Raw genomic sequence first — 25722 nt, forward strand, 5'->3', positions numbered from 1 at the left:
TGCAAATGAGCCTTGGCCTCTCCAGGCCTCATATTCTGCATGCAAGCCTTGACAAGTCCCTGCTGGTGGAATCTGGCCACGTTGCTGCTGACTTCATCTGGCATAGGCCCTAAAGCCTGGGAACCCAGGTTCTAGTCCCAACTCTGTCAGGTCCGTTGAAAACAAGTTTATTAACAGGCAGTTTTATTGAAAGCTGCACACACAGGCATATTTCCCATTGCCATCTGATGACATCAGTGTATTTCTGGAGCCAAGATAAACACAGAATTGTTCATGTGACTGGCTCTCTGAGAACAGTGAGGTGGACTCCTTTGAAGCCTCCTCCTGCCCCCTTCTTCCCTCTCTTCCCAACTCATCTCTCAAACTGCATTGAAAACATTGAGGTGAGTGACAGTGAAGGCTAACTAGGAGATGCAGCTTAGGGGGAATTTAATCCAATTCAGTTGGAAAGGCATGCATCTCCCTGCACCATGAAATTCCATTTTGATCTCAGCATGTGCTGATGGAGTAATGAAACAAAGACAAGACTCTGCAAATGGCTGGTGAGTCTAATGATGGTTTTTATGGGGGTTTTAGAAGGGCTATTAGATTGTGCATTCCTTCCCTATAAGCCAAAACCACCGAGCAGACCTTGAGAGATGAACCATTTTGTCATTCTTCTCTCCTTTCCCCAGCATCTGCCAGCCTCGGTCCCTCTCGGTATAAATAGCTTCTCACATAAAAGAGCAAACTGTCAGTAGCCTGAAAGCTAACGGTAAAGCTGGACGCCTGGCACTGTGGCCCTAGCTGGGTGGCAGTGAGTCACAGCTGTATAATTCATGATCCTGCAGTAAAGGAGACCAGCACATACTCTAGGTTAACAGGCCAGAAAGGGAGCTGAAGAAACAGGGCCAGTCAAAGACTTTTAAAAGCATCTTGAGTTTTCCTTTAACAATCAGCCTTGTATTTGGGTGATATCCAGGGCACGTCAGTCAAAGGCAAGAAGCCAGGAATGGGATGGGGTAGCTTCTGGGGCACACCCTCCATTACTCTCTGCACGCAAAGCTGCTTCAGTGTCATAGAGATTCGAATAATGATTCTGATGAGGACGGCAGCTACCATTTGCTGAGGACCTATTTTGTGTCTGCTTTCTCCTAGGATCCTTACAGAAATGAATTCACTTCTTCTCTGTTAGCTACTTTGGACTTTGGCAGAAGCATCTCTGTTTTATAGCTGAGAAAACTGATACTCAAGATGCCCAAGATTATAGAATTAATAAGTGACAGAGTCAAGATGTGGCATCATCTATTTCCAGCAATGTGGCTTTTCCATTAGCCAACAGTAACGGTTCTCAAACTTTGTCATTCATGAGAAACACCTAAAAGTTTTCTTGAAACAGATTGCTGGGCCCCATCTTCAGAGTTCTGGTTTTTTAGGTCAAGGGCAAGTCCCAAGAGTCTACATTTAACAAGTTCCCAGGTGATACTAGTGCTACTGGTATAGGGACCTCATTTTGAAAACCACTGGATAAGGCAGACCAAATCTGGGTAATCAAACCATCATTCCATACAATGACTCAGCTCAAATGTCACTTTTGCAGAGAAGCTTTTCTTAGCCATCCAATCTAAAATAGATAGATTCTCTAAACCAGGGGTCTGTTTTTCAAATCAGGCCCCCTTCCTGTTTTTGTAGGTAAAGTTTCATTGTCACATGGCCACGCCCATTTCTTCACCTATTGTCCATGACTGCTTTCGCATTACAACATCAGAGCTGGGTATCTGTCACTGAGACTGTATAATCCATGAAGCCTATATTTACTATCTGGATATTTACAGACAAAGTCCATCAACTCCTTGCTCTAGATCATATCACCCTTTTTTATTGCTTTGCTAATAGACATCACTCTCTGAATGTGTCTTGTTATTCATCTATTAAGTTGTTCTCATCCTTCAAGAAACCGTCAGCTCCACAAAGGCAGGAGTACTTGTTTGCCTGTTCACAGCTGTCCCCTAGTGCCTAGGAAAGTGCTTGGCATATAGTTGGCACTCAATAAGTATTTGCTGAATGAATGTCACTATTGAGTTCCCAGGTACATGACGCTGTCTGTATCAGGAACATGAAAGCCCCTGGAGGAAGTACAGTAAAGCCAGGGTAAGATAGTGAGAAGAGACAAAGATAAATAGAAATTGTTGATGGGGAAAGAAATCTTGAAGGCAGGGCCAGGCTGCTTCCTGCAGTGTGGGGAAACTGGAGGTGGGGAAATGATGAATTCCTTAGTCACCAAGGTCGACCTCAGATTAGGAGCAACTCCCCACCCCAAAGAATGAAAGAGCCTGTATGACTCATGATGCTCCCCTCCTCCAACTCATACCAAGTCTGCTTTCTTGGATCTGATTTCCTGAGTGGAGCAATGTGCATGCTCTTCACTGTGGATGAGGAAGGGGTGGAGGGGGAAGAGCCTACACGGGTAGTGCAGTCAGACAGATAGCTGGTGTAAGTCCTGGCTCTGTCCCTCACTGACTGTGGCATCTTGGTCAAGTTTCTGATCCTGTGACCCTCCACAATTGCAATGGAGAAACAGAGGATTTTGTACCAAGGATTAAATGAGATTGCTTATTCATATAAAGCCTGTTTATTAAATGGCTAGTATGTGCCCAGCATTATTTTTGGCACTGAGCATAGAGTGGTGAATAAGACAATGTCCGTCTCTCTCTAACAGACTCGTGTTTTCGAAGGTAGTATGGACACAAATAAATGTCTGCAGAGTACTTGCTATGAATTTAACATATGGAAGATGTTACCTCTGTACGCAAATGGGGTCTCTCTGTTGCCCTATCTGCACCTGGGGCAGAAACATCAAGGGGTTGGGGGATCAAGCTCCTCCAATTTCCCAGGGGCAAGCAAGATAGTAGGACTGTTCCACCTTCACATCCAGGGATGCCTTGGCAAGCACTGAGTACGGCATGGGCTCCATTCATTCTCCCCAAACAGTCTTCCAACACTCTCCCCAAATTCTTTGTACACAAAGTTGGCACTGATTTTATTTCACTTCTGAGTTTCAGTCAAATAAATAAGTTAACTTCTGCAACAAATGAGATCTCTGCATAGTAGGCTCCTTCAGTAGCAACTCAAATACTGCCTCCCCCGAGATGCTGTACCTGCCCCATCAGGCTAAATTAGCCAATCCTCCCAGCACCCTGGTCCACATCCATGATCTCAGAAGCACCCAGGAAAATGTCTGACACATGTAAGAGTTTTCTAAATATTTACATCCCTATTCTTAACATCACTGTGCTTTTTTTTTTGAAAAATCACAACCTAAAATTATCTTATTTGTTTTCTAATTATTTGTCTTTACTCTTCACATAACTACAATGCAGCTAAAACCTTAAGTCTCTTGTTTATGGTTTTGTTCCCAGTGCCCAGAGCACTGCCTGACACATAGTAGGTATACAATATCCTTAAATAGGTGAATGAGTGGACAAAAAAAGCCCAGTGGCCATTTCCTTTTCACCCAACTTTCTAGCATGCTCTCGGATTCGTTCCTTGGACACTCTTAGGGAAAATCAAGTGAAATCCTGCCAAGTAGCCCATAGCCCAGCAATTAGAGACAGGTACTAACAAGGTTCCGACTGGCACAGAGGCCAAATCAAGGAGCCTCTGCTGACCTGTTGATCCCCTAAGAGATGTGTAGAATATTCTTCTTTGAGGGAAGACTCCCTTTGCACTCTGAGAAGCCTACAGAAAATTGCCCAAGGACTCATTCCTCCCAGGACTGAGGACTGTGATGACGCAGGAGATCTCAGGCACCAAGGAAGGTGGGTGGCAGAGTTCAGTACTTCAGTAGATAGCCCCAAAGCCTGCTTGGGGCATTAGAGAATTCAGAATCAAGAGGCTCCATCTGGGGCCCTGAATAACTTCCTTAGGTTTGTAGAGCCAGAGAACTTCACTGGGACAAACTTGTATCTTCATAACAATCCCACAGCAGAAAGCCTGGGCAACAGAAAGGTTCTCATATTGGCAGAATTCAAACTTACTTTATGAAAAACTTCTGAGAAGGCTGAGAAGGACTCTAGGATTCCTATGCTTAACTCACTTTCTCCATCTCCACCTAACCTCCCTCTTTTCCGGAAGCCAAATGTTCCTTCTGCTACTCTTTGTGCTGGCTCAGGGCAATAGTAATTAGTTAGTCACATACTACTGTTTCACAAGAAAGGTGAGAAGAAAACAACTGACTTATTGAGCAACTTCTATGTGCAGACAGAGGGCCAGGGGCATTATAAGCACTCTCTCATCCATGGCCAGATCAGCCCTGTGATCTCCAGGTGTAATAGTATTGGCTTCAAAGTCAGGTTGTCTGAGACTGTATCTGTTTCTGCTACTCATTAGCTGTGTGATCTTGGGCAAGTTATTTAACTTCTCTGAGCCTTGCTTTACTCACTCTACAATGGAGACAGGAAGAGTAATTAACAAATAAGGTAGGTTGAAAATTAAATGGGATAATGCATGCAAAGTGTTAAAAATGATGGTGGGCCCATAGCAAGTGTTCAATGAAAGTTTAATAATTTTTCCATCATCATCATCATCTCCATCAAGAGGAAACTGAGGGTCCCAGAGACTGAACAACTTTACTGTGGTCAGAAAGTGATGGAGCAGCAGACAGATTTGCCTGATTCCAGAAGCAAGGGTCTTCCCACTGGGCCATGCAGTTTCCGCCTCATGCCATGGATCCTGCTGGGTTCCCCAGATTTGGATTGGGACACAGACGGTACCTGGGTTTGAACACACAGTGGGCTTCCGCCAGACCCACTGCTTCTCCCACCCTGCTCCAGACCCAGAGACTTGGAGTTGGTGGAGCTGCCTCAGATTTGTAAAGTGCAACCCTTGGCAAGATGTCACCCTTTCTGGCCTTTTTGCAACCTAAGAAAACTCTGGGGTCAGGTGCAGTGGCTCATGCCTGTAATCCCAGCACTTTGGGAGGCTGAGGTGGGTGGATCATGAGGTCAGGCATTTGAGACCAGCTTGGCCAACATAGTGAAACCCTGTCTCTACTAAAAAAACAAAAAATTAGCTGGGAGTGGTGGTGGGAGCCTGTAATCCCAGCTACTCGGGAGCTGAAGCAGGAGAATTGCTTGATCCTGGAAGGCAGAGGTTGCAGTGAGCCAATATCATGCCACTGCACTCCAGCCCGGGCAACAGTGTGAGACTCTGACTCAAAAAAAAAAAAAAAAAAAAAACACCCAAAAAACTCTGCAGCAGTTGACTTGGTTAGGGGAATCTGCTTAGAATACAAATCTTTAGGAGCAGCTGAGGGAATGGAAATAATTGATATGGAATAATCCTTTATGTCGAAAATAATGCCACAGGCTTTTATCTCTTCAGTGTGATGTGACCCTGAACATTTCTGGTTCTGCAGAGGACCCCTGTTGTCAGCCTGTCTCTTAACAAATGTTTGCTGGGTGGTGGCCATGTGTCAGGCACTGTGCTAGGTGCTGGGAGGATTCCTAAAGAACAAAGCAGGCAAGATTCCTGCCCTCTTGGACCTTAATGCAAAGTAGGGAAGCCAAATATGAAACAAATAATTATACCAAAAAGTATCTAATTACAAGTTTTATAAGTATTAATAACAAAAATTGCAGGGTTTGCTACAAAGCATGTAACTGAGGACCTAATCTTGTATTAGAGGCTATCCAAAGTAGTTCTTTGAGGAGATTCATTTAATCTGACATCTGATGGATGAATAATAGTCACTAAAGTAAAAGCCAAATAAAGAATTTTATATACTCCCAATGGAGATATTTTAGAGCTTCACAGGGCTCAAATCCATCTAATTCACCCCTATCTCTGGGTAGTACTGGATGTCCTATTTTAACACTTATGAGACAATGCTTTGGAAAGCCAAAAACTAGGCAATTCCACTTGGTATCTATTCTTTATCCTTCCTGCGACAGTTTGAAGTGAAAGTTGAGTGTTCTGGATGAGTGATCTAATTGCAATTTATTCTGTGCTAAAACACAGTTAAGGTCAAGGTAAAATTACTAACTTTTGGAGATATTCATATTTGAGAACCCTCCATGAACACTTGGGAGTATCCAAAACATCAATGAAAAACACATCCACTCGAGAGAAGCAATCTGATGGCCTCTTCAGAATTTCATGGAGCAGCAAGGAGGAGAACTAATACAAAATCCATGCACCCAGTGAAAGCTGTTCACCCACAAGACATGCCCATTACGAACTTCCTGGAGGATGGTGAAGCATCGTCAATCTAAAGCCTTAGAGAAGTGTACGCATGACCACCACACCTCCAGAAATTGTCCTTACGGAGAGGAGCAGGCACATGTGTAAAATGCATAAGGGTAGCTGCTGCTATCTTGTAATATAGAGGAAAACTGCCAATAGTTACAAGTGGTCAAAACTAAACCCTCAGCTCCATGGTGCTCAATGATGGTACTCTTGGCATTTGAGATGGGCCCATTCTCCTTTGTGTGGGATCATCCCGTACTGTTTGGGATGCTTAGCATCTCAAAGCCTCATCCATAGGCTAGTACAGTCCCCCAATCATTTAGATAGTAATTGCCCTCTCCCAAACATACATTTCCAAATGCCCTATAGAGGTAGTGATACCACTCCAGGTTAGAACCTACCAATAGAAAACTACTGAACCATTACAAAGGATAATCCAGATCAAAATATACTGATGCAGAAAAGCGTGCACAATATATGACCTAGAAAAAACAAGTCAGTATAAGTGGAGAGCATTATCATATTTTTGTCTAAATCAAAGCAAAAATGTACTCCTCCATACATAGAAATTTGAATATACAGGCCAACACACTTTGGGTGTGTCCCCAAACCAAATCTCATCTTGAATTCTCCCGTGTTGTGGGAAGGACCTGGTGAGAGGTAACTGAATCATGGGGGCAGGTTTTTCCCACGCTGGCCTCATGACAGAAAGTCGTACGAGATCTGATGGTTATTATAAAGGGGAGTTTTCCTGCACAAGCTCTCTTTGCTTGTTGCCATCCATGTAAGATGGGACTTGCTCCCCCTTGCCTTCCGGCATGTGTGTGAGTCTTTCCCAGCCACATGGAACTCTAAGTCCAATTAAACTTCTTTCTTTTGTAAATTGCCCAGTCTTGGGTATGTCTTTATCATAAGTGTGACAACGGACTAACACACAGGTAAAAAGGTTGAAACACAATTTTTCTTGGTTGGTGGAAATATAAGTGATATTTATTTGCTTTCCTAGATGTCTCACGTTTTCTTTTCTTTTTTAATGAACAAGTCTTCCTTTTATAAAAGAGGAAAACGTTTTTTTTTTGGTTTGGAGAACAAAAAGGTGACCCTCCACGGCCAGCTGGTTATGCAACTCCATTTCTCACTATGACTTAGCGAAGATGGCAGGATCTGCCTCAGGGAGCCCCAGCCTCTGCTCAAGCAGTGCGAGAGCCCCACCTTTTCACTCTGCTGAATATCCGACCATGTACCAAGGGAACAGCTGTTCCAAGCTGGAACTAGAGCATGGTAGGTGCTCAACAACTATTTGCTAAATTGAGTCATCCTTTTTTTGTCTTGATTGGGCCAGAATTCTGCTGAGATAGCCTCCAGCTTTTAACATGACTTTCACCCAGTGGTTCTCCTGTTCCCCAGGAACATTGGGTAATGTCTGGAGACATGTTTGATCACCTCAAATGGGAAGTGCTTTTGGTAGATAGTGGGTAGAGGCCAGGGATGCTGCTAAGCACCCTACACAATGCAGAGGACAGTCACCACAGCAAAGAATTATCCTGTCCAAAATGTCAATAGTGCTGAAGCTGAGAAAAGCTGAGAAATCCTGTTCACCATTTGGCCTTCTTATAGCTTCTTAATTATTTTCTAAGTTCTTACTTTAGTATTATCTACTGTAAATATATCATCCTAGCATCTCAAAGAAAAAGGGTATACACCATTCACTGGTGGAATTTTAAACTGAAGCCTTAAAAATGGCTTCAGACCAGGCACGGTAGCCCACACCTGTAATCTCAGCACTTTGGGAGAATTGCTTGAAGTCAGGAGTTCAAGACCAGCCTGGGCAACATAACGAGACCCCCAACTCTCCAAAAAAAAAAAAAAAAAAAAAAAAACTTTACAAAAATTAGCTTGGTGTGGCAGTATGTGCCTGCAGTTCCAGCTACTTAGGATTGAGGCAAGAGGGTTCCCTTAAACCCAGGAGTTCAAGGTCGCAGTGAGCTATGATCTCACCACTGCACTCCAGCCTGGGTGGCAGCAAAACCCTGTCTCTTAAAAAAAAATGACTTCAGATGGTCAACTACGGGCAGATTCCAGCCCTCTGTTCTGCTACCATAAGCTCTCTGGATGACATTAAACACCTCATTTGGAGTGAGCAGAGGCAAAGGATCTGAACAACTTCTCTGATTAGTTTTCGGTTCAGTCATTAGAGATTACAAGATAAATGCTTTTCCTTTCTGGCATCATCTGTTATATTTATTTTCACACTGTTTTAAAAGGTTGGGTTTTACAGCTAGTGAATTTTTATGAAATTAAATGCCTATATTCAAGAACACTTCCCCAAAAGCGAGGTGACTATAGTTTGCATTATATTCAATTGAAGGCATTTCTCAGAAGAAATAGAGTAAGTAAGAATATCACCTGAAGGTATATTACCAGCCCACGACCTGGGAGGGAAATGAAAGGTTTCTAACAAAAATGAAAGTACATTACTCTCAACCCCAACTAGTATGTAATATTTTGCTTCCAGGACAAAGCATTATTACATTCACTGTAATTTCTCTTGATAGAAAAACAGACTTTCTCAGACAACTAATATGATATTAAACATCAGAATTTTTATTAGTGATTAGGGCATTTAGGAACTCAAAATTTTCTTACAGAATGCTAGACAGCTTTCTAAAAAAAACCTTTAAATTCAAAAACAGTGCTGTATGTAATAGACTTTAAAAGATCTTATAATTTAAAATTTTGAAGCCCATTTCTTCCATGCAATATGATCCCTTCAAACATTGTTAATATAGACTCATTTTATTAGGCAGCTATAGAATTCTTCAAATAACCTGAGAAGATTTTCTCCCTCTGCAGAGCTATCTCCTTTTCTAATCATCTGTGTCATAAAGATTTGAGTAAGTGTAAGAAATAGGGAAAACGACCCAAAGAACAACAGAATTATTAGAGATGGGACTACCGTTTCATTTGACATAATTCAAACCGCTTGTTTAATGGCACTAATAATTTTCTTTCAAAACAAATCAAAGAAATTTCAGATTTATGCTTCCTAAAGACATTCATTTTGGATGAGTCAAGGGGCCTCCAAAAATACTATTAGTACTCAGTTTTGAAATCATAAATTTAATTAAAACCCTAGCTTCTGCAATTGTCAGTTTTCTTGGATCAATATGAGTAGAAAGCTTTCTCTGAATATCCATTTCACAGAATGATGTTTAATGGTCTTAGTGAAGACTCTATTCAAGCAAGAAACTGACAAAACCTTAACTCTGGAAAATTCAGAATCCAATTTAGCAGGAAGTAATGTCCTTAAGGTGAACAAAAGAAAAATGGGCTGCTTAGAAGTTGTTGGAAATGAGGTTAGCAAGAAAATGAAACAAGCTCACAGGTGTATCTAAGTATGAAAATTCATTGTTCAATTGTAGAATGGTAATGTCAAACAAAGTTATTCAGTCAGCCACCACCTCTCTGAGTGTCTAAACAAACTCAATCAAACACTCTCATTCTTCTTAATCTAATTATTTAATAATAAAATCTTTACTAAAACAGAAAAAACATGTAACCTCAACTCACAAATGGAGGAAAGCACTCCTTTCTTCCTGTTAATAACCCAACAGAGAATTACCTTCGATTCTCATGGAGATTATTTTCTGAGAGTGTTTCTATTCTAAGACATTTTCTCCCTGTCGTGAGAATTAGAACAGAGATCACAAAACTGAAGTGCCTGTAGGGTTTAGGAAGGTAACACAAAAGGATAAAACGGACTTTGTAGAGACTGGGATGATTTGGTATGATCAAATTTTGTCTAAAAGGAATGGTCATCACTCAACTCCAGCCAACTATATCCTTACAAGAATGAAATTCCAGATATTCAAATTTTCAAGGCATACATATAAACTTTTACATGAAAAATCTCTAAGTTTGAAATATTAGTAACGAATTAAATTTTAAAACAGTACCTTGCTGGCTAAACAAATCCTGTGTCCCTGATCTCATCTGTCAATTTGCAACTTCAAAATTAGATGAAAATGAGCAATAGCTAATCAATGACATTATATTAGTATCACTACTCTTAAGTTATTGGTGAATTCTTGGGTTCTCCTTAATTATGAAGAATTTTCTCTATCCAGCCTGTCACTGATGGGGATTTAGGTTGATGCCATGTCTTTACCATATGAATAGTGCTTCAATGAATATAACGTGTGCATGTGTCTTTATAATAGAATGATTTATATTCCTTTGGGTCTATAACCAGTAATGGGATTGCTGGGTCAAATGGTATTAATGTTTTCAAATCTTTGAGGAATTGTCACACTGTCTTCCACAATGGCTGAACTCATTTATGTTCTCACCAACAACGTATAAGTGTTCCTTTGTCTCCACAACCTCATTAGCATCTGCTATTTTTGTGACTTTTTAATAATAGCCATTCTGACCGGTGTGGGATGGTATCTCACTGTGGTTTTGATTTCCGTTTCTCTAATGATCAGTGATGTTGAGCTTTTCATATGCTTGTTGGCCTCATGCAAACCTTCTTTTGAAAAGTATCTGTTCATGTCATTTGCCCACTTTTAATGGCTTTTTTTCTTGTAAATTTGTTTAAGTTCCTTACAGAGTCTAGATATTTGACTCATATACAATGGAATACTACGTAGTCACAAAAAAAGCACAAGATCATATCCTTTGCAGGAATATGCATAGAGTTGGAGGCCATTACCCTCCATTAGCAAACTAATGGAGAGACAAAACCAAATACTGCATGTTCTCATGCAGTGGGAGCTAAATGATGAGAACAATGGACACAGAGCGGGGAACACCACACACTGGGCCCTATCAGAGAGTGCAGGCTGGGAGGAGGGGGAGGGTCAGGAAAAATAACTAATGGGTACTAGGCTTAATAGCTGGGCAATGAAATAATCTGTACGATAAACTCCCATGACAAAAGTTTATCTGTGTGACAAACCTGCACATGTACACATGAACTCAAAATAAAAGTTAAAAAAAAACAAACTTATAAAAAAAGAATTTTCTCTAAAAGCATTATCACACCTAAAGTTCCTGAGTTAAAATTTCAATGGCTGTTTAAGCTTTAAAACGTCTTGACAGACACAGAGAAGATGTCCTGAGAAAGAAATTTTATGTGTCAGAGGAAGTCAACAGTGGTCAAACACTTCAGATTCTGGCACTTCAGATTCTCACAGGAAAGATAATGAAAATACCCAGTTTATGAAAGAGCTTCTTAAACAACATGGGGCTGGTAGAGGAGAAAATTTTAAGTACCAACAAATATAAAAAAAGAGGCTGTATGTCACTGAGAAAAATGTGGTATACCTTCCTTTACATGAAAAATACCTAATTTAAAAATATTAGTAGCTAATTTTTTTTTTAGACCTAGTCTTGCTCAGTTGCCTAGGCTGGAGTGCAGTGGTGTGACCTTGACTCACTGCAAACTCTGCCTCCCAGGTTTAAGCAGTTCTCTGCCTCAGCCTCCCAAGTAGCTGGGATTATAGGCATGTGCTACCATGCCCAGCTAATTTTTGTAGTTTTAGTCGAGACGGTGTTTCACCATCTTGGCCAGGCTGGTCTTGAACTTCTGAGCTTGTGATCCACCCACCTCGGCTTCCCAAAGTGCTGGGATTATAGGTGTGAGCCACCGTGCCCTGCCTAATCAAAATTTTAAATAATATCTTGCTGGTTAAACAAATCCTACTTGGGGGGCTTATTTCATCTGCCACAAAGGTCTTTTCTTCAAGTCAACAATGTTTACAGCCTTTGGGTGGTGCTGAGACATTTCGGGAAATGCCAGCGTCTTTCTTTGTAAAGTAAGGCCAAAAACTTAATATTTGAACACAGCATAATCGCTAGGAAGAATAAGGAAAATTCACCCTTCCTCACTCTTTTTTCTAAAGAATCCTACTGTAAAGACTCAGAGCCAATGTACAATTCTTCTCCACCCTCAAAACCAAGTTTCATTCTCTAATGTTTTAAGGCCAATGTTTCTGAGACATTTCTAGACAATCCTGGTAACAGTTAATAATGACAATACAGAATGAATTAGCAATGGATCACTCCTGGCTCAACTTCATTTCCCTTCATCACTTTCCACTGGGTCCCTGTCATCTTCAACCTATTTAGCTCCACCACTTCTCTGAATCAGCAAAGTCTACTCTTCCTACAGAACTGGAATGAGGGAAGGCCAGCAAGACAAGGTGAAACACCCAAACCGCCAGCATGCTCCAGTCCAGAATGGTACCTGTTCAGGCTTCAGACCCGGCGGGACCCAGGCATACTCTTCCAAGGCACAGCCTGAGTCATCATCTGAGGTCGAGTTCCTCTGAAAGTCAAACATGAGTTTGCTGATGGTCTTCTCCATCTCCAGCGGCATCACTGTCACCATGTGCTCCTCCTGGGGACACTTGCAGTGCAGGCAGATCTTCCTGCAGGCAGTAAAGGTAGCAGGTTAGAAAGAAGGAAAAAGAAATCTTTTTTTTTTTTCCAAGAGCCTGCCAGTCACCAGCCCTTGGATCCCAAACTGTAAACACATTCCTTGGCAATGGGCTTCAGACAAAGGCATCATGGGCAGTGTTCCAGAACATGCCTGTCTTTGCGTGTTTTCACACGCATGTGAAAACAGCATGAAAGGTCAGAGGCCACCAGGTAAGCAAGCTAAGGGTGTTTACATGTGGACCCCAGCTGACCAGAAATATTACTTGTAGATTTAACAAGTACTGACAATATACTGTTTTTATAAAAGGTTTCTAAGCCCTGGAAAATGGAAAAAAAAATGGTTTAAAAATGCAGGTAAAATTTTCTTTAAGAAGAAGAGCAAACATACATATTTTTTTCTCATGAAACAAATCTGGCCCTAAGATCTCATAGGAATGACAATTTCACCTCCACTAAAGATCCCTGTAGGTTTGGAATTCTAATTAGAAACCCAAATTTTCCCTATGTTGGTGGGGTTTTTTATATACAAGAAGATCATGCATGTGAATTATTTCAAAAGGTAGCAGCCAAAGATAAAAATCTTCCAAACTGAACATTTTTCTTTTAAGGTTACCATCTGTTCTCTTATCCATAGCTACAGAAATGATGAAGCAATAAATATGTTGATGTCAGCAACACAAAAGCATTTCTAGCTTCCACCAATAAAATAGATTAAAAAGAATAGAGGAGGAAAGTTTTAAGGAAATAAGTTATTTCATGTGTACTCTTTTTTAAATTATTAGTTTCAGTAGCACCTTATAAAGGTGATATAAGAACCTAGAATTTTAATCTCCAGATGTACCTGAATGTTTTGATAACAGCTTTGTCAAGATACAACGTACATACCATAAAACTCACCATTTTGAAGTGTACAATTCACAGACTCTTAATACATTTAGAATTGTAAATCACCATATTTTATTTTATAGCATTTTCATCCTCCACAAAAAGAAACCCCAGGAGCATTGGCAGTTACTTCCCATATCCCCTTGCCCCCCAGGCTCTGACAACCACCAATTTTCTGTCTCTATAGTTCTGCCTATTTTGGACATTTCATATAAATGAAATCATATAATATGTGGTCTTTTGAAGTTGGCTTCTTTCATACAGAACGATGTTTCAAGGTTCATCCAAGTTGTAGCATGTACCAATCCTTCATTCCCTTTTATTGCTGCATAATATGCCATCGTATAGATATACCACATTTTTCGTTGATCAGTTGGTAGACATTTGGACCATTCTCACCTATGGCTTTTGTAATACTGCTCTGATTACTTACGTAGAAGTTTTTGTGTGGCTATATGTTTTGTTTTGTTTTTTGAGACAGGGTCTCATTGTCTCCCAGGATGGCGTGGAGTGATGCAATCATGGCTCACTGCAGCCTTGACCTCCTGGGCTCAAGTGATCCTCCTGCCTCAGCCTCTCAAGTAGCTGGGACTACAGGTCTGTGCCACCACGCCTCGTAAATTTCTGTATTTTTAATAGCGATGGGGTTTCACCATGTTGGCCAGGCTGGTCTTGAACTCCTGACCTCGTGATCCACCCGCCTTGGCCTCCCAAAGTGCTGGGATTACAGGTGTGAGCCACTGTTCAGTCGTATATATGTTTTTAATTCTCTTGGGTATATTCCTAGAAATGAAATTGCTAGGTCATATAGCAACTTTAGATTTAACATTTTGAGGAACTGCCAAAATGCTTTCCAAAATATCTGCACCTATATACATTCCCACCATTGATGAATGAGTATTCCATTTTCTCTACATTCTTGTCACATTCGTTATTGTCTGTCTTCTTTTATTTAGGCTACTATAGTGGGTATAAAACAGTATTTAATTGTGGTTCTGATCTGCATTTCCCTAATGGCTAATGATGTTGAATAGCTTTTTATGTGTTTATTATGTATCTTCTTAGAATAGAGAAATGTCTATTTAGGTCCTTAGTCCATTTTTTTTTCATTGGGTTATGTTCTAATTGTTGAGTAATAAGTGTTCTTCACATATTTTCTGATACAAGTCCTTTATCAGGTATATGATAGGAACATTTTTTCTTCCATTTTGTGGGCTGTCTTTTCACTTTCTTGATGACATGTTGAGCACAAAAGTTTTTTATTTTCATGAAGTCTAATTTATTTTTGTTGTTGCTTTTGTTTTTTAAATAATTTCTAAGAAGCCATTGCATAACCCATGGTCATAAAGATGTATTCTTACATTTTAATTTGAGATGTATGGTTTTGGCTCTTACATTTAGGTCTATGATTCATTTTGATTTAATTTTTGCATATGGCACGAAGTAGGAGTCCACCTTCATTTTCATGTGGCTATCCAGTTGTTTTAGCAGTATTTACTGAAAAGGGTAATGTTTCGCCATTGAATTGCCTTGGTACTTTTGTCAAAAAATCAACTGACCAGAGCTGTAAGAGTTTCTTCTGGATATTCAGTTCTATTCCAGTGGTCTGCAGGTCCATCCTTATGCCGGTACCACATTGTCTTAATGACTGCAGTTCTGTAGTAAGTTTTAAAATCATGAAGTATATATGAGTCATGCAATTCTGTTCTTCTCTTAAAAAATTGTTTTGGCTCTTCTTGGTCCCTTGCATTTGCATTCATAATACATGAATTTTAGGATTAGTTTGTCAATTTGTGCAAAAAAAGAAAAAAGCCAGCTACAGTTTTGATAGAGATACACTTTGTAGATCAATTTATCAATTTGAAGAGTATTGCCATTTTAATATTAAGTCTGCCAATCTATGAACACAGGCTATCCTTCCATTTATTTCAATCTAATTTCTTTCAATGATATCTTGTGGTTTTTAGGCACAAGGCTTGTACTTCTTGTAAGTTTATTCCGAAGTTTTTTAGGTTTTTGATGCTATTATAATTAGAATTGTCCTCAATTTCATTTTCAGACTGCTGTTATATAGAAACATAAATGATTTTTATATTGAGGTTGACTCATACAATCTTGCTGAAATCATTTATTAGTTGTATTAGTTTAGGCACGTGTGTGTGTGTGTGTGCGCGCGTGTGTGTGTCCTTTCCTTTAGAATTTTCTACATAGAAGACCATATCATATGCAAATAGAGATAGTTTTACTTTTTTCCTTTTCAATCTGATGTCTTTTACTTCTTCATCATGTCTTTTTGCCAAGGTTAGAACGTCTAGTACAATGTTAAATAGAAGCAGCAAGGGTGAACATCTTTGTCTTGTTCTTGATCTTAAGGGAAAGCACCCAGTCTTTCAGCATTAAGTATTATGTTAGCCGTGAGTTATTTGTAGATGCACTTTATCAGGTAGAGGAAGTTCTCTTCTATGCTAGCTTGTTGTTTTTACCACAAAAGGGTGTTGGATTCTGTCAAATGCATTTTCTGCATCTATCAAGATAATTAGTTGTTTTATGTCCTTATTGTATTAGTGTGTTGTGTGTGAATTTTGACATAAAAATGTACTTGAAGAAACCAAATCAGTTTAGTCTAGCCAAGTTAGGCTTGTCAGATTCCCCCATTTCTTGCTTCTCATCAGATCAGAAATATACACAGACAGAATACACACCTCGGTTTTTGCATCTCCAAACTCAAAGAAGTTCCATCCAAACCCTGCTCATTGCTTTTAAAAATATTCAGAACTCATTTGAACAGTAAGTCTTTAATTAACCAGCTACTGTACAGCAGTCAGGTCTGTTGGGAAGCAGTCAGTTTATTTCCCCCAAGAAATTTTTATGCCAGTTTATGACTCAAGGAAAAAAGTTTAAATGTATTTAAGGAAATTGAGTAAGCTTTTTGGTGACTAATGCTTTTTACTAGAAAGTCATACTTGAACACTGAAATGTAGAAAACCTTTACCAAATTCAGTCCCAATATATCCACCAATGAAACTCATTTATTCAGGGAATAATTATAGAGGGAAGAGCATGCTAATGCTAGATGGACATGATCTAATGAACTGAGACTCCAGGAGAAGAAATAAAAACAAGAAGAAAGCAAAGGAGGAATGCAGAATCATATCCAGAATAAGCGTCAACAAGTAGAAAGATAAACAGAAAAGAGAAGGGGGTGGGAGTTGAAGTTGTATATGGTCATTCAACAAATAACTTGAGGTGGATGGATCACTTGAGTTCAAGTGTTCAAGACCAGCCTGGCCAAATGGTGAAACACTGTCTCCACTAAAAATACACACACACACACACACACACACACACAATCAGCTGGGCATGGTGGCGGGCACCTGTATTCCCAGCTACTCAGGAGGTTGAGGCACGAGAATTGCTTGAACACAGGAGGTAGAAGTTGCAGTAAGCCCAGATCACACCACTGCACTGGGTGACAGAGCGAAACCCTGTCTCAAAACACATGCACACACACAACAACAACAATAGCAACAACAACAAACCCAAATAACTGCCAAGCACTAACCATGTACCAAGGCCTGCTCTAGGTACTTGGGTACCTAACTAAGACAAAGATCCCTGCCCTCTCAGCCTACGTTCTCAGAGGGGAGAAACATACAATACATATAACAAGCCATTCCATCACATAGTATATTAAAGGCAGCAAGTGCTACAGAAAATCAAAAAGAAGCAGGATAGGGAGGGGGCATACGCAGAGCCATATTAGTTGCTTTATACCTTACATACATGATCCCAGACTCTCCTATCAGTCCTCCAAGAAAGAAAATATTATCTCCACTTCCCACAGAAGAAAACAAAGCCACAGAGTGGTTAAGCGGCTTGTAAGCAGTTAAGTTAAGCAACTGAACTGCTTAGAGCAGTTAATCGATCCTAAATAGCGAGCAGAACAGTGACTCAAAGTAGGCTCTATCTGACCACTGAACCAAAAAGTTACTTATAGAAAATCTATCTGATTCCAACCACAGAATACTCTTTTACTTCTGAACAACAACAACAACAACAACAACCTCACACACAAAAGCAAAACCAAGGAGGGAGGAACAAAAGTAAAAAAAAACCCTAAATGCGAAATAGTAAATCAAAGCCACAAGGACCTTATCTGTTTTCCATGCTAGCTGCCTGCCTTCCACTCATTTATAATTAACTGGCACTCCATGGCAAGACATTTTTCTTTGTAAAGAATTTTCAACCTTTGAGTGATTCCATGACAGCCTTTGAAAATGGCTAATTTAATAACCTCTATCTATAAATTGGAAACCCAAGGCCCAGATTCTCAGAAGGGGCAGAGGGTCAGAGGTAACACTAAGAGGATTTCTCTTCATTCCTGTCTATCTCCCTCTTTGGCAAAATGCACACAGCAACACCCAACAGCTCTCTTTCAACATACTGCTTAAAGCTTTTCACCTGAATGAAACATATTCAGAGGTGTGTGGGGAAATATATGATTTGGATTTTTTTAAAATAGACATTTATGAAAATAGAACCTGCTAGTAAAGCAGGATTTCATTTAAAAAAAGAAAAAAAAGCACGCAAAGAGTGCATTGGTTTCATTCTGTCAGAGTTGACATTCTACCTGCACATAATTGGGTTTGTGAATGACAGGTTTCCGAGGAATAAGCCATGATTCAGAGAGGGGAGATTCTGCATTCTCCTCTACCCCAAAACAAGCTCTGCAAATCCTCTACCCCAAAGTTGCAGCATTAAATCATGGCTTCCTTATCTCAGAAGCCATAGTCGGCCCTTCCAAGGCATACACAGTATCGTTAGGTGAAGGCCCTCTCTTTAACAATTTCCAAGTAGCTTGGTCATCTGCACCAGTGCCATTATCATTTGGAAAATGACTAACGATTTATACCAATTAACTTGCCTGCCATTACATGAAAGGATTCATCATGAGTAGACTAGTGGCAGGGTCGGTGACAGGAATACTTATCCGTGAGATTTTGACAGGTTATTTACAACACAGAACCCTGAACCACAGGTCTTATTTTATGTGAGAAGTGATAGAATGAAGGCAAAAAGGGGATCTTCCTTTAGAACTGATTTTTGACAAGTTCAAGTAGCAAATTGTAGAAATTCAGATTCGAATGAGATTGCAAACATCATTAAGTCTGTTTTTTACTTTCCTTCTGTCTTTTTTATTCCCCTCCCACCCTTTTTTAATGAAAGGAAAATATATTTTGTAAAAGAACTCATACGTGGCAACTCAAAACAGAAAACAGGGCTGCCCGAGTTGATGTGGGAGAAGGCCATGAGCCCAACTTCTCCCAAGCTCGACCGCCTCCCCCAACTCCAGGCACATTCATGGCCTTGAAGTCCTCAAGGTTCCAAAGCCACAAGTCTGAAAAGCACCATACTTCCTGGACTCCACTAAATCATCTCCAGCATGTGCCAAAATATGAAGTAGGTGCTTGATAGTTTGCTAGATGGAAAGAAGAAAAAATACAGAGGCTGTTAATGGCTTTTAAGAGATAATTCCTAATCATGAAATTCTTATATAAATAATAATTCTAGTTGTGGGAAATGGAATATCTGGTTGCCAAGACATTACATGGAGCTGCATGGGGAATAGTAGGATGTCCCAGTGGCTCTAACTGGATCGGTCTGAGGCAGGCTCAGGAATGTGCATTTTCACCAGCGTGCCTGGTGATTGTGATGCAGCTGGTTCTCCAAGCACAGCTGAAGGCCACTTTTCTGTAGTAGCCTCCTAGTTAGAAAGCGGTGCCTCAGACTGTGGTCTAAAAATAGGTGTGGGTTTTACCAATACATTTGATGGTGTCAGCAACTCTGGGAAATGTACATTTTCAACTGTCCCAAAGAACCTATGCCAGCCCTTCCTTACCACCATGTCTTAACCTCTTGCATGACTAGGCCCTCATGACACTCAGCTGGGTACCCAGTAGGGTATGAAAGGGCACTGGTGAAAGGCAAGACTACATCAGACATGAGAATGGTGTCTCTTGTTGCCAGCTCTGCCATCTGTCTTGACTTCTACCTCCCTTTGTGGTTTGGGCTTCTCTGTCCCAAGTCCATGGCCAGATCAGGTTCAGGTACAAGGGGCAGACTGCTTAAAGAGTGGTTCAGCCCCAGTACAAACCAAGTGACTGAGAAGCTTGGGCAACAGGCTAACCCTAACCCTAACCTAGTGGATTCAACATGGCTAAGCCCAGGGCAGACAAAATCAGACATGGGAAAATACACTTTTGTTAAAAACAAAGAGCTGAAATAACCCAAAGCTCTCCATTGCTTTCTGCTAAATAACAGATGTATCCTAGGTATGTAAATTATTCCATGACTCTAGCTCACTAAAGTCCAAACAGGCTTTTTTTGAGACAGAGTCTCTCTCTGTCACCCAGGCTGGAGTGCAGTGGTGTGATCATGGCTCACTGCAGCCTCGACCTCCTGGGCTCAAGTAATCCTCCCATCTCAGCCTCCTGAGAAGCTGCAACTAAAGGGGTGTGTCACGATGCCCAGCTAATTTTTGTATTTTTTTGTAGATCGAGGTTTCACCATGTTGCCCAGGCTGTTCTTGAACCCCTGCGCTCGAGCAATCCTCCTGCCTCAGCCTCCCAAGGTGCTGGGATTACAGGCATGAGCCACCGTGCCTAGCTCTCTTTTTATTCTTAATAAGAAAAAAAAGAGAGAAAAACATTTTCCTCCTTAATATACTGTCCCCCTTATTACAATGTAAAGTCATTGCTTCCTTACCCTTAAAAAGCAATATGCAACTAATGGCAGATAAGCAGTAAGAGCAAAAAATTTTCAAAACACTCACAATCCCAAAGATAATCACCATTAAACAGAAACAGCTGCTGGTCCTCTTCTCCCTTAGTGTTAAGAAACTAGAGACCAGCCTTTATTCTATGCGTCAGCCAGAGCCAGGGGACAAGACTCTGGCCGGCAATGACAAGACATGAGCCAGAGCCACCCACACATGCACACACAACACTCTCAGCAAATAGATGTGCATTATCCAATCCAGATAAGTGGGTCTGTTCTGAACTGGTGTCCTGTAGCAGGATCAAGAATCCACTTATGCAATGTAAAAGATACCTCCAGCGTGGGAATTACATATAACATATACTTAACGGGTATCACAGAGTTTAAAGTTAGGTCCTTTCGATAAAAAAAATCTGACAACCAGATTTCACTAGCTATCAACTTGCAATTTTCTGTGCAAGTGGAGAGAGATGGGGCATGGACAATTTAAAACCACTAAGACTTGGCTTTGACTTGTGTCTTTGTACACTAGTACTACCTCCAGTGCTGCGATAACTTACATCCCTTCAAACCATATAACAGATCTCTGGGAAAGACTGACACAGGAGTTGCTGATCAGGGGCCCGACTTACTCCATCTGCTCTGTGGCCCATTTTCCCTGAGTTTCCAACAAAAGCATCAACTCTTCACATGCACGCATGGCACCAGCCTAAAATGAACCAAACGTTCTTTTCAAGTGTACTGCCCTTTAATAACACCTCCCTCAGGTTTTAGGAGGCAATTAGGTGTTTGGGTAAAGAGAGTTTTTCCTAGACTACAGGCCGCCTAGAAAAAGAAACAAATGAAGGGACAGTGGCTGTTCTCAGCAAGAAAGTCATTCCCCTGTGGTGTTCCACTGAGTCTGTAAGAACTGGAAGCAAGGTCTGCCTGCCCTAAGATATTGCTGAGATAATCCTGCCTTGAACAGGTCAGAGTTGTTAAAACTGAGATATCACAAAGAACACAAGCTACCCTCCTCAAAAACTGCATGGATCATGTGACCCACACACAGGGATTCAGCTCCTACCTTATACATCCCTTGCAAAAGGGGTAAGTGGAGAGTCAGAACGTCAGAAAGGAAGGAAGAAAATGTATTTGTAGAGACTGGCCTGAAATCAAATGGGAATGTTTCAAGAGGTAAAAATCTGCTCCAAAGGATCAAGGGCTCCAGATGGCAGGTGTGACCTCCAGGCCCTGAATCCTGTTGCTCTAACCCAACCTGTGCTTTGACTGTGGATGGCAGGTGAGGGGCGAACACAGCAGCGATGTTCCACTCTTAACATAATTGCTCATACTTACGAAGGTTTATAATATTCAATATTTTTCACTTAGTTTATCTCATTTCTCTCTCAGAAGTCCTATAAAGTTGGCATTTTTATCCATTTCAAAGATATACAAATTTAGGCAATAAACTCCTAAGTGACTTCGCTGAAGTTAAAGACGTATGCCATCTGACTCCAAAACCAGTGCTTTCTCACTTTCTCCTACCTTGTTTTAGGTAGAGTGTCCAAATATTTCTTGTCTTATTCCATCTATATCCATCCATCTACCTATCTATCCACCCATCTATCCATCCATTCATATCCAAACATACATCTATATCAATCCATCCATCCACTCATCTCATCTGTCCATTCATTCATATCCATAAATACATACATATCTATCCATCAACCCATTTATACACCCATTGATATACATATATACATCTATATATATCCATCCATCTATCCATCCATTCATATCTGTAAGTATATCCATATCTATCCACCCATCCACCCATCTATCCATCTATTCGTATCCATAAATACATCCATATCTATCCATCCATCACCCATCTATCCATCCATTCATATCCATAAATACATCTATATATATCCATCCATCTATCCATCCATTCATATCTGTAAGTACATCTGTATCTATCTATCCATCCATTCATATCCATCCATCCATACATATCTATCCATCCAGCCAACCAAGCTACCAACCAACCAACTACCAACCCATCCACCCACCAACATTGACTGAGCAGCTACTGCGTGTTAGGCACTGCACTAAGATGCTGGGCACACAACAGTCATTAAGACAGACAACATGCCTGCCTGTGTGGAGCTTTGAGCCAAGTGAGGAAGACAGTCAACCGTTAAGTATACAAACAGATAAACTTGCCATTTATAAACTGTGATAAGTGTTATGACAGAAATAGGGAAATAAGAAAGAGAGGAATTGAGGATGGGTCAGGACAGGCCTCCCACTGCAGTAACATTTGAGTTGTGATGAGAACACTGGCTATGAGGCAGATACGAGAAAAACCAGAGTAGGAGTTTTCCAGGAGGAGGAAAAGTGAGCACACAGGTCCTGAGGTGGGGAAGAGCAGTGTGTGAGTCATTCTTAGAAGGTGATATTGTGGCCTCCTTGCACTGCTGTCTGCATTAATGACAGTGACCAAACTGGCTGGGCCACTGCCTGTCCCAAAGCCCAAGCACAGATGTGAAATTCAGGGGATGGTGCCATTTTAGTGGGCGTAGGAAAGTTCTCCCATCCTCCTTAACCCGTTTCTCCTTGGAATTTCTATATCCCTCTGTCTTGATACCCAGACATCAGCATATCCTGTTATTTGCAGCCTTACTGGCTCCTTAAATCCCTGCCCCTAGCCACAATACTTTGTTTTCCCCCTTTTTTGGCAAACGCTCAGTCTGAATGAGGGACCCAGGCATGAACCTTGACACTTGCCATGTCTGGGAGCGAGATCTCTATCTCTGTGAGAAAGGAAAAATGGCTTCCTAATAAACACAGAAGCTCAAGGGCGGAGATTGTGACAGGGCCAGCTGGGTATGAGGCTGGTGTGTGCTGAGTGCCAAGACCACATTGCCTGGTCCTATCCAACTCCCTCCCTTCCGGCTGGGCTCCAGCGGCTCTGGCCATCTGCACCAAGAAGTGCTTCTCTCTCCCAGGGGTTGCTGAAGTTGGTGCAGGGTACTTTTCAGGGGCAGTTGCTTCCTCTTCTTAATATGCCAATTAATGCTTCAATGAATTATATGCAGTGCCCTACTTTAGACTAATTTATCTTCTAAGTTCTGAGCAGTGGAAACGACTTCCCTTTTAAAAATAAGTACCCTGGCTGACTCTACTTGGAAACACATAATTTAAAGATCTCTTAATGTACTTTGATTTGCAGGAATGATGCCTCTATCATTGAGCAGCAGCATCTTAGACTGGGTTTCCCCAGAATCAGACTCTTGGAAGGTGTCTGAATCTTGTGAGAGATGATCCCAAAAAGTCCTGAAAGGGAATGGAAGAATGAACGTGGGGAAGGGTAGGATGCCAGTGGAGGGTAACTTAATGAACAGGTAGCAGCTTTGAGCAACCAGAACTCATTTCAGCTGAGGACCTATGGGAGACAGTACAGAACATTCCTCAGATACATTCCCCTTGAGAGTCAAGGAAGCAGGGGTACTTATCCACTAATTCTCAACAGCCATTGGTTGAAGACCACTCCTTGGGGCTCTCCTCTCCTACAGGCCAGACAAGCAGACTTAAGCAACAAGGTAGAGTTTCTACTGCAGCAGGAACCATGAGTCAAAAAGGGGGAACAGAGGCAATGCTGAAATACTTGTGGCAGTCAACTTCATTTATTAAACAATAATTCGCTGAACATTTACCATGTACCATGTATTGTGGTAGGTGTTGCAAGGGATTAAAAAAAAAAATAAAAAGGAGCTTCTGTTTGACACAGAGATATAGCCAGAAAGAGCTAGACCATAAATTTCAAAGTGGAGAGTTCTTATGAAAAAGATTTATTTTATTTTGTTGCATTTTAGGTTTTGGGGTACATGTGAAGAACATGCAAGATTGCTTCATAGGTACACACATGGCAGTGTGATTTGCTGCCTTCCTCCCCATCACCTAAATGAAAAAGATATTTAAAAAACTGTTCTTGTTCTGAAGAGAAAGACACTGAAACATGTACAGATAAGGGACGAAGTTTGCAATTTATTCTCAGATGGTTCAACAAAAATAATATGTCTGTATGCATGTGTATGTGGAGAGAGAGAGGAAAAGAGAGAACAAGCAGCACAAATGTGGCAAAATATTAACTGAAAAATCTAGGAGGGTGTTTGGGACTCTGCTATACTATTCTTGTAACTTTGATCCAACCTTGCAATTTTACAAAATGAAAAGCTGTAATATGAAGAAAGTGGTTGGTACTGCCTCTCTGTTGTTAGGCCATCATTAATGTGTCAGCCATTGTGCTACAGAAGGTTCCTGGTTAACAACAAATCAGGAAAGGCCTCCTTGAGGAAGCTGGGCCCAAAGATTGCTATGTAGGAGAGGTTTCTAGGCAAAAAGATAATGAAAGAGTATTCCTAACAGGTGAATAAAGTCATGGGAGCGGGAGAGAACATGGTGTCATTGAGATATTGACAGGAGTCCAGGATGGTAACAAGATGGCAGCTGGTGAGCTCCACATACAATGCATGTTAAGGAGTTTTGCTTTTATTTTAAAAGCATGCGGAAGCCAGTGAGGGAATATGTCTACCAAGCACACAGAGAGCTAATCTAACTTCCTGATGAGTAGATGGAGTGAGGCCTCAAAGGAGAAGAGCTTGGCCACTGATGGTGTCTCCATGGCAACACTGCTACCTGCATCCCTACATCACTGTATCCCTATGCAAGGCTGTGGGATATCTAGAAAAGCTCTTATTTCCTTGGCTGCCTGTCAGCCCTGCTGCTCTGCAAAGAATAAACCAAGGTAGATGGAGCTGGTTACACCTTCTAGATATATTTCTCCACTTTACTTTGTCTACATGCCACCTATGATTTTATGGCATGTACATTTTTGCTTCATTGGACACTTATCAGAGCAAGTTCTAAGAGCCCTTCCTTTCCAGATAAATCCTTTCTGGGAACAGTTTCTGAGGAAATGAATAAAAACTGAATTCTAACACACTTCACCCCCAAACTTCAAGGCAAGGATCAGAAGACTCCACAAAACACCTCTTTGTTTGCTTTTCTGTTCCAGGCCACCTGCTCTAACTTCATTGTGGACGAGGTTGGCTAAACTTGTATAGACAAGATCTGAGGCATAAAATATTTTGTAAGTACTTAAAGGCAGTACATTGCAGTGGGTTAGGATCTTAGATTTTGTGGTTACACTGACTTGGGTTCAAATCCTAACTTCACTGAGTTGCCATTAGGATTTAACAACTTAATATATACAACACGCATGGTATAATGGAATTTGACTACGTGCCAGTGTGGCTAGGTCCTAACCTATGTCTAGGGATACAAAGTTAAACAAACGAACAAAAGTAGTTAGGGTTCTTGTTCTTTAAAATTCAATCTAGA

At 40.9% G+C, this 25722-nt stretch overlaps 1 protein-coding gene across 2 annotated transcripts in view; it reads right to left on the minus strand.

Annotated features, from left to right (window-relative positions):
* Positions 1 to 25722, minus strand: part of PRICKLE2 (prickle planar cell polarity protein 2) — a 137660-nt gene that overhangs the window by 99260 nt on the left and 12678 nt on the right. For both annotated transcript variants that reach the window (XM_012469562.2, XM_012469568.2), the window contains exon 2: positions 12476 to 12659. In XM_012469562.2, the coding sequence (XP_012324985.1) occupies positions 12476 to 12619 (144 nt within the window). In that variant the 5' untranslated portion in view covers positions 12620 to 12659. The remainder of the gene's footprint in view (positions 1 to 12475; positions 12660 to 25722) is intronic.

Source organism: Aotus nancymaae, unplaced genomic scaffold (assembly GCF_030222135.1).
Source record: "Aotus nancymaae isolate 86718 unplaced genomic scaffold, 86718_ANA_hifiasm-v0.15.2.pri h1tg000067l, whole genome shotgun sequence".
Classification (NCBI taxonomy): domain Eukaryota; kingdom Metazoa; phylum Chordata; class Mammalia; order Primates; family Aotidae; genus Aotus; species Aotus nancymaae.